Raw genomic sequence first — 10,179 nt, 5'->3', positions numbered from 1 at the left:
TCCACCGTGCCGCCACATTTATACACCACCATGTAAAAAAAAAAAATCCTTTTTCAAGTACAACCTAGTCACCAATATTATTAGTAAAGGTTCATTAAAAATTAGCCAGAGGTTTTATTCTGAAAAAAGTATATACATTTATTTTTTTGTTGTCAAAGTCTTTATTCTTTGAAAAAATAAACAGGTTATACATGATGCACTTTTACATATTATATGAAAACAACAAACCAAATAGTATGGATGAATTAAAGTAAAGACTATTTGTAATACAGCATATAGCACATACTTGTGTATCGAACATATACACTTCTTACAAGTGTGTAGTACTGCAAAGTTACATACTTGAACTTCAGTTAACAAATGCCCTGGAATTGATTAAAGTAAAGTTCAAGGCACCGTAACATGATGCACAGTTTGAACATTTGGTTCGATTTCATCGTGCGTGACGTATCACATGTACTGTACGTTTGTGTAATTTCAGCATACCTGAAGTTTTGGATGATTTCCTGCTCAATTGAGAGTAATTTTTGACAAACTGTATTGCTTTCCTGAAGTCTCATTAAGAACATCAACAACAATATTAGCAATAATCTAATATAATTGTGTGTATATACTTTAATGAAATTTATACGTAGTTTCTAATTGCCTTCACACTTTAAACTTTGGTAATTTTCCGTATTGTTAGAAGGATCGTCTCGTTTGATTCCCGGCTGATGAGTGCGCTGAGCTGAAACACACGAATAATTGTACAGTATTTTATTAGCATGTTGGAGGTCTCATTCCAGTGCACAATTAAGCGATTATGACGTACGGTGAAAGTTTGAAATTACCTGGTCCAAAACGGTTTGCGTTGTATTGTAACTTAACTCAATTTGGGAGAGAACTCTCACATCAATAAAGACTACAACTGTGGGGAGGGGGGAAAAAAAAAAAAACAAACATTTACAAATCTGAAAATTCAAACGGGTACCTGTATGGAAGTTTTAAACAGAAAAAAGAAGTTGCCTGGCTGTTTCTGAGACTCTGTAGGTGTCACAGAAGAGAGGAAGGCCCCTGGGGAAACAATACATCAGATGAAAAAAAAAAAAAAAAAAAAAACTAATTTCTTTCATAATTCATTATGCTCCCATTACAAAAACAGCTTTTGTTTGAAGCAACTTAAAACAGGTACAACAAACTTTGTCCTCAATGTGTAGGCATTGAGCAGTATGCTCCTGAATTCTGGAAAATGTGTCAACGGACACTCAAATTCAACACAATAGATCCCTTGTATTATGCACGTGCCTATGACGTTGTAGAATACGTGGTTGGCGTCAGGCTAGTTTGGAGTGTCGTGGAGGCAGAAGAAGCCTCTAGTATTAAAGACATTAAACCTGATGACATGAAAGAATTCATTCGTTTCCTAGCCGCTTGTCCTCACAAGGGTGGCGGGAGCACTGGAGCCAACCCAGCTATCTTTGAGCACAAGTGGGGGTTGGCTGCACTGGTTGCCACCCAAATGCAGCACATAAAACAATTTTATTATGAAATATTTTACCATTAAAAAGTGCTTTTGTCTGAAGCATTTTTCAATAGGTAGAACAAGAAACTTTCATCTCATCATACAAATGCTGGATAACACAATTATTAGCATGTACTTACGTGTCGTTGTAGAATGCGTCGGGCTGGTTTTGTGTGTACTGGTAGTCGGAGAGGCCACTGGTATAAAATACATCATATCAGATGACATAGCAAACAATGTTATGAAAAAATATTTTCACTTTAAAAAGTGCTAAAAAGTGTTTTTGTCTGACGCGTCATTCAACAGGTATATATATCTAAATAAATATTTATATATATATATATATACACACTTTTTTTAAAAACTGAAATCTTCCCATTTTGGAAAACTCTGTCATAAATGCGGTGAAGCATGCCCAACGAACTGGCAAATGCCGGTGACGCATTCACTGCTTAAGTGCTTGGTCAATTAGAGTCCCGAATGCAACAGAGCTGTGACGGGTGTCAGAAACGGCACCGCCCAGGGGAGTGGCCTGGCAACGCCCTGCAGGAAGCGCCGCTCACGGCAGTGGCCAGGCCATGCCCATCACACTCTACGACAGACACTGAAACGCAACGCAATTATGAGCATGTACTTGCCTGCCGTTGTAGAATGCGTCGTGGTTGTCACTGGGCTGGTTTTGTGTGTACTAGTAGTCGGAGAGGCCACTGGTGTCAAATCCATCAAATCAGATGACATATCAAACAATTTAATGACTAAATAATTTACATTTAAAAAGTGCTTTTGTCTGACACATCTTTCTCCAGGTAGAACAACATACTTTGATCTCGTCGTACAAGTGCTGGATTTTTTTTTTTTTTTTTTCATTTTAAACTGAAATTTTCCAGGTTTTGGAAAACTCTACAACAGACACTGAAATGCAACACAATTATGAGCATGTACTTGCCTGCCGTTGGAGAATGCGTCGTGGTTGTCATCGGGATGGTTTTGTTTGTACTGGTAGTCGGAGAGGCCACTGGTATCAAATCAGATGACATATCAAACAATTTAATGACTAAATAATTTACTTTTAAAAAGTGCTTTTGTCTGACACATCTTTCTCCAGGTAGAACAACATACTTTGATCTCGTCGTACAAGTGCTGGATTTTTTTTTTTTTTCATTTTAAACTGAAATTTTCCAGGTTTTGGAAAACTCTACAACAGACACTGAAATGCAACGCAATTATGAGCATGTACTTGCCTGCCGTTGTAGAATGCGTCGTGGTTGTCACTGGGCTGGTTTTGTGTGTACTAGTAGTCGGAGAGGCCACTGGTGTCAAATCCATCAATCAGATGACATATCAAACAATTTAATGACTAAATAATTTACATTTAAAAAGTGCTTTTGTCTGACACATCTTTCTCCAGGTAGAACAACATACTTTGATCTCATCGTACAAGTGCTGGATTTTTTTTTTTTTTTTTTCATTTTAAACTGAAATTTTCCAGGTTTTGGAAAACTCTACAACAGACACTGAAATGCAACACAATTATGAGCATGTACTTGCCTGTCGTTGGAGAATGCGTCGTGGTTGTCATCGGGCTGGTTTTCTTTGTACTGGTAGTCGGAGAGGCCACTGGTATCAAATCAGATGACATAAACAATTTAATGACTAAATAATTTACTTTTAAAAAGTGCTTTTGTCTGACACATCTTTCTCCAGGTAGAACAACATACTTTGATCTCGTCGTACAAGTGCTGGATTTTTTTTTTTTTTTCATTTTAAACTGAAATCTTCCAGGTTTTGGAAAACTCTACAGCAGACTGAAACGCAACCCAATTATTATCATGTACTTGCCTGTCTTTGTAGGATACGTCGTGGTAGTTTCGTGTGTACTGGCAGACGGAGAGGCCACTGGTATAAAACCCATCAAATCAGATGACAAACAATTTCATCATAAAATATTCTACCTTTGAAAAGTGCTTTTGTCTGATGCATCTTAACAGGTAGAACAAAAATACTCTGATCTCTTTGTACAAGTGTTGGATACATTTTTTTTAAATTTTAAACTGAAATCTTCCAGGTTTTGGAAAACTCTACAGCAGACACTGAAACGCAACCCAATTATTATCATGTACTTGCCTGTCGTTGTAGAATGCGTCGTGGTTGTCGTCGGGATGGTTTTGTTTGTACTGGTAGTCGGAGAGGCCACTGGTATCAAATCAGATGACATATCAAACAATTTAATGACAAAATAATTTACTTTTAAAAAGTGCTTTTGTCTGACACATCTTTCTCCAGGTAGAACAACATACTTTGATCTCGTCGTACAAGTGCTGGATTTTTTTTTTTTTTTTTCATTTTAAACTGAAATCTTCCAGGTTTTGGAAAACTCTACAGCAGACACTGAAACGCAACCCAATTATTATCATGTACTTGCCTGTCTTTGTAGAATGCGTCGTGGTTGTCATCGGGATGGTTTTGTTTGTACTGGTAGTCGGAGAGGCCACTGGTATCAAATCAGATGACATATCAAACAATTTAATGACTAAATAATTTACTTTTAAAAAGTGCTTTTGTCTGACACATCTTTCTCCAGGTAGAACAACATACTTTGATCTCGTCGTACAAGTGCTGGATTTTTTTTTTTTTTTTTTCATTTTAAACTGAAATCTTCCAGGTTTTGGAAAAGTCTACAGCAGACTGAAACGCAACCCAATTATTATCATGTACTTGCCTGTCTTTGTAGGATACGTCGTGGTAGTTTCGTGTGTACTGGCAGACGGAGAGGCCACTGGTATAAAACCCATCAAATCAGATGACAAACAATTTCATCATAAAATATTCTACCTTTGAAAAGTGCTTTTGTCTGATGCATCTTAACAGGTAGAACAAAAATACTCTGATCTCTTTGTACAAGTGTTGGATACATTTTTTTTAATTTTAAACTGAAATCTTCCAGGTTTTGGAAAACTCTACAGCAGACACTGAAACGCAACCCAATTATTATCATGTACTTGCCTGTCGTTGTAGAATGCGTCGTGGTTGTCATCGGGATGGTTTTGTTTGTACTGGTAGTCGGAGAGGCCACTGGTATCAAATCAGATGACATATCAAACAATTTAATGACTAAATAATTTACTTTTAAAAAGTGCTTTTGTCTGACACATCTTTCTCCAGGTAGAACAACATACTTTGATCTCGTCGTACAAGTGCTGGATTTTTTTTTTTTTTTTTTTTCATTTTAAACTGAAATCTTCCAGGTTTTGGAAAAGTCTACAGCAGACTGAAACGCAACCCAATTATTATCATGTACTTGCCTGTCTTTGTAGGATACGTCGTGGTAGTTTCGTGTGTACTGGCAGACGGAGAGGCCACTGGTATAAAACCCATCAAATCAGATGACAAACAATTTCATCATAAAATATTCTACCTTTGAAAAGTGCTTTTGTCTGATGCATCTTAACAGGTAGAACAAAAATACTCTGATCTCTTTGTACAAGTGTTGGATACATTTTTTTTTAATTTTAAACTGAAATCTTCCAGGTTTTGGAAAACTCTACAGCAGACACTGAAACGCAACCCAATTATTATCATGTACTTGCCTGTCTTTGTAGAATGCGTCGTGGTTGTCGTCGGGATGGTTTTGTTTGTACTGGTAGTCGGAGAGGCCACTGGTATCAAATCAGATGACATATCAAACAATTTCATCACAAAATATTCTACCTTTGAAAAGTGCTTTTGTCTGACACATCTTCTCCAGGTAGAACAACATACTTTGATCTCGTCGTACAAGTGCTGGATTTTTTTTTTTTTTTTTATTTTAAACTGAAATCTTCCAGGTTTTGGAAAACTCTACAGCAGACACTGAAACGCAACCCAATTATTATCATGTACTTGCCTGTCTTTGTAGGATACGTCGTGGTAGTTTCGTGTGTACTGGCAGACGGAGAGGCCACTGGTATAAAACCCATCAAATCAGATGACATAAATAATTTCATCACAAAATATTCTACCTTTAAAAAGTGCTTTTGTCTGATGCATCTTAACAGGTAGAACAAAAATACTCTCATCTCTTTGTACAAGTGTTGGATATTTTTTTTAAATTTTAAACTGAAATCTTCCAGGTTTTGGAAAACTCTACAGCAGACACTGAAACGCAACCCAATTATTATCATGTACTTGCCTGTCTTTGTAGGATACGTCATGGTAGTTTCGTGTGTACTGGCAGACGGAGAGGCCACTGGTATAAAACCCATCAAATCAGATGACAAAATAATTTCATCACAAAATATTCTACCTTTAAAAAGTGCTTTTGTCTGATGCATCTTAACAGGTAGAACAAAAATACTCTGATCTCTTTGTACAAGTGTTGGATATTTTTTTTTAATTTTAAACTGAAATCTTCCAGGTTTTGGAAAACTCTACAGCAGACACTGAAACGCAACCCAATTATTATCATGTACTTGCCTGTCTTTGTAGAATACGTCATGGTTGTCGTCGCGCTGGTTTCATGTGCACTTGTAGTCGGAGAGGCAACTGGTATAAAACCCATCAAATCAGAAAACAAACAATTTCAACACAAAATATATTACCTTTAAAAAGTGCTTTTGTTTGATGGATCTTTCAACAGGTAGAACAAAAAACTGATCTCAGTGTACAAGTGCTGGATAATTTATTTCGGTTTTAGAAAACTCAACAACAGATACTGAAATGCAGCACAATTTTTACCATGTACTTGCCTGTCATTGTAGAATATGTCATGGTTGTCGTTGCGCTGGTTTCATGTGTACTGGTAGTTGGAGAGGCCACTGGTATAAAATCATCAAATCAGATGACATATCAAACAATTTCATTACAGGGTTCCCTCGTTACTTCACGCTTCACTTTTTGCAGCTTCAGTGCTTTGCAGGTTTTTATTACTTAAAGAAAATACCATCCAGATTGGCAGATTCCAGAAACTCACATTGATACAAGGTGTGTGATTGGTTCCTGGCGCAATTTTGGATTACTGTACTAAATATTTTACCATTAAAAAGTTATTTTGTCTGATGCATCTTTCAACAGGGAGAACAACAAACTTTCATCTTATCGTACAAATACTGGATCCATCCATCCATCCATTTTCTGGGCCGCTTATCCTCACAGGGGTCACGGGAGTGCTGCAGCCAATCCCAGCTATCATCGGGTAGGGCAACACTTTCCAGCTGCGTCAGCGTGCCGCAAAATGCTGGATTTTTTTTTTTTTAAACTGAAATCTCAGAGGTTTTGGAAAACTCCACAACAAACACTGAAACGCAACACAATTATTAGCATGTACTTGCCTGTCGTTGTAGAATACATCGTGGTTGTCGTCGGGCTGGTTTTGTGTGTACTCTCAGTCAAAGAGGCCACTGGTATAAAATCCATCAAATCAGATGACATAGTATTAAACAACTTCATTATTAAATATATTTTGATTTTAAGAAGTCCTTTTGTCTGATGAATCTTTCAACAGGTAGAACAACAAACTGATCTCGTCGTACATGTGCTAGATATTATATAAATATTCATCCATTTCCTTTGCCGCTTATCCTCACGAGGGTCGTGGGGAGTGCTGGAGCCTATCCCAGCTGTCAACGAGCGGGAGACAGGGTACACCCTGAACTGGTTGCCAGCCAATCGCAGGGCACATAGAGAACATGCAAACTCCACACAGGCGGGGCCGGGATCGAACCCAGGAACTCAGAATTGTGAGGCCAATGCGCCGCCCTGGAAATATATATATATATATATATATATATATATATATTATATATATATATATATATATATTTTTTTTTTTTTAAATCTTCCTGTTTTGGAAAACTCTACTGTCATAAACCAGCGGCATGGCAGCGGACCGAAACGCAGGACTCCGAGGCAAGGGCATGATCTTAAGAATGGTTTTATTTTAGGAAGAGGTCGTACACAGCTAAGCAGTCGAAAAAGGCGGAAGCACAAAAACGCGTGGCAAAAAGTCAAAGTCCAATAATAATTAAAACAAGGTCCAAAGTACGAGGCAAAGCTTAGAAAGAAAAGGCACAAAAACGCGAGGCTAGAGGAAAGGTCCAAAAACATGAAACAAGGTCCGATGACTATGAGGCAAACTAAGAAACATGACAAGACGTGGTCAAACTAAAAGAGCACAGACTCGCTGTGATAAAAGATTGCTCTACACTAACTTACACACAGTAGCCGAGTATCCCAGAATTCGGTGAAGCATGCCCAACGAACTGGCCAATGCTGGTGACACATTCACTGCTTAAGTGCTTGGTCAATTAGAGTCCCGAATACAACACAGGTGTGACGGGTGTCAGAAACGCCCTGCAGGAAGCGCCGCCCACGGCAGTGGCCAGGCCATGCCCATCACACTCTACGACAGACACTGAAACGCAACGCAATTATGAGCATGTACTTGCCTGTCGTTGTAGAATGCGTCACAGTTGTCGCCGGGCTGGTTTCGTGTGTACTGGTCATCGGAGAGGCCACTGGTGTCAAATCCATCAAATCAGATGACATATCAAACAATTTTCTCACTAAATATTTTACCTTTTTTACCCACATCTTTCAACTGGTCGAACAAAAAACTCTGATCTCATTGTACAAGTGCTGCATAATTTATTTCGTTTTTTTAAACCGAAATCTTCCAGGATTTGAAATGTGACACAATTATTAGCATGTACTTGCCTGTCTTTGTAGGATATATCGTGGTTGTCGTGGAGCTGGTTTCGTGTGTACTGGCAGTCAGAGAGGCTTCTGGTATAAAATCCATCAAACCAGATGACATATCAAACAATTTCATTCCAGACTTCCCTCGCTACTTCGTGCTTCACTTTGTGCGGCTTCATGGCTTTGCAGGTTTTTATGAATTAAAAAAAAACATATTGCGGCATATTGTGGAAAGGCACATTGATACAAGGCGTGTGATTGGTTCCCGGCTCAACTTCGACCAATGGCAAGGAATTACTGTACTAAATATTTTACCATTAAAATGTGCTTTTATCTGACGCATCTTTCAACAGGTAGAAGAACTTTCATCTGATCGTACAAATGCTGGTTCCATTCATCCATCCATCCATCCATCCATCCATCCATCCATCCATTTTGGCCTCTTATCCTCACAAGGGTTCGCAGGAGTGCTGGAGCCAATCCCAGCTATCATCGGGCAGGGCAACGCTTTCCAGCCACCTCACCGTGCCGCCAAATTTTTCTTTTTTTTTTACTGAAATCTCCCAGGTTTCAGAAAACTCCACAACAAACACTGAAACGCAACACAATTATTAGCATGTACTTGCCTGTCGTTGTAGAATACGTCGTGGTTGTCGTCGGGCTGGTTTTGTGTGTACTCTCAGTCAAAGAGACCACTGGTATAAAATCCATCAAATTAGATGACATATTAAACAATTTCATTACTAAATATTTTAATTTTAAGAAGTCCTTTGACGAATCTTTCAACAGGTAGAACAACAAACTCTGATCTCGTTGTACAAGTGCTGAATTTTTTTTTTAGTTTTAACAGAAATCAGAAAGGTTTTGGGAAACTCCACAACAGGCACTAAATGCAACACAATTATTAGCATGTACTTGCCTGTCGTTGTAGGATACGTTGTAGTTGTCGACGGGCTGTTTTTCTGTACACTGGCAGTCAGAGAGGCCACTAGCATAAAATCCATCAAATCAGATGAAACATTGGAGGATATTTATATATTCTTTTATACTAAAGGTTCCCAGGTTTTGGAAAAATCAACAAGAAATTTAACACAATTGCGAACGGCCTGGCTTTGTTTTAATTGGCAGCTGTGCAACTATATGCGTAATGGCAGTAGAAGAGGCCTGTGGTATTAAATCAAAAGACAGAAAAAAAGTTTCATTAATTAATATTTTACTAGTTAAAAAAAAAAGGTTTGAAGCATCTTTCAACAGATGGAACAACAAACCTTATACGCAGAAGTATTGGATGTTTTTTTTTAACCTCCCCCCAACTTATATCTCCCAGTTATCACCCATATACTTGAACTCAACATAATTGCTTCCATGTACCATTCCAATGTGATCCAAAACTATTGTTTTTAATGTAACAGCAATTATTAATATTTTCTCTGTTTTATTTTGACACCATTAGAAGTGATTAGAATCGGGATTCGATTCAATGTACTCACCTGAGATTTGTGCAGCGCACGAAGTCAAAGACGCAGTAAAGAAGATCAGCAGCAGCATGATGAAGAAGTGGTTGAGTTGGGCAAAAATAAAAGTGTGAAATCCGAGGTGGGCAAGAGTTCCTTTTGCTCTCACGCAGCCACTCTGGCCACTTGTGTGTGGTACCAGGAAGTAAAATCTCATTGTCTTGCATGGGGTGTGTTTAGTACAGTCTTGTTTTCATAGTCCTTTGTCCGTGTCAGGTAAGAGAATTCAAGAAAGGTGAAGGGGGGTTATTGCTATGGATGATGTCACCACTTTGAAACATAACAGCTTCAAAGAAAAACAAATGAACCTTATTAAATGAATACAAATTTTTTTTTGAAATTGTGTTGGAACATAATTGCTGAAAATGTGCAAAGACTGAGAACAATGTAGAACTGATTTCTGGAGATACAGCGTGAAACTGGTTTTGCCATATCAGTTTTCCAGATTTTTTTTTTTTTTTGGGTGGGGGGGTGGATAAAATGAGGGCCACG

General features: G+C 38.1%; 1 protein-coding gene across 14 annotated transcripts; it reads right to left on the bottom strand.

Moving 5' to 3' along the window:
- Positions 1–600: 600 nt before the first annotated feature.
- LOC133511302 (uncharacterized) lies at positions 601–9,838 on the bottom strand. 14 transcript variants are annotated; one of them, XM_061840080.1, is made up of 24 exons: positions 9,664–9,835; positions 9,093–9,161; positions 8,800–8,868; positions 8,192–8,260; positions 7,924–7,992; positions 6,808–6,876; positions 6,226–6,294; positions 5,954–6,022; positions 5,670–5,726; positions 5,385–5,441; positions 5,089–5,157; positions 4,804–4,860; positions 4,505–4,573; positions 4,221–4,277; positions 3,626–3,694; positions 3,341–3,397; positions 3,050–3,118; positions 2,743–2,811; positions 2,448–2,516; positions 2,140–2,208; positions 1,642–1,698; positions 1,006–1,053; positions 831–907; positions 601–727 (listed from the first exon to the last, which is right to left on the bottom strand). In XM_061840080.1, the coding sequence occupies exons 1-24, from the start codon at positions 9,719–9,721 to the stop codon at positions 656–658; spliced, it is 1,563 nt and encodes a 520-aa protein (XP_061696064.1). In that variant the 5' UTR covers positions 9,722–9,835; the 3' UTR covers positions 601–655. The 14 variants fall into 14 exon arrangements, with proteins under 14 accessions (XP_061696064.1, XP_061696065.1, XP_061696067.1 ...); XM_061840081.1 differs by lacking the exon at positions 1,006–1,053 and having other exon boundaries at positions 9,664–9,838; XM_061840083.1 differs by lacking the exon at positions 3,341–3,397.
- Between the last annotated feature and the right edge of the window lie 341 nt (positions 9,839–10,179).

Source organism: Syngnathoides biaculeatus, chromosome 13 (genome assembly GCF_019802595.1).
Source record: "Syngnathoides biaculeatus isolate LvHL_M chromosome 13, ASM1980259v1, whole genome shotgun sequence".
NCBI lineage: Eukaryota > Metazoa > Chordata > Actinopteri > Syngnathiformes > Syngnathidae > Syngnathoides > Syngnathoides biaculeatus.
Note: the sequence above shows the minus strand (reverse complement) of the source record. Positions and strands in the feature narration are given on the sequence as shown.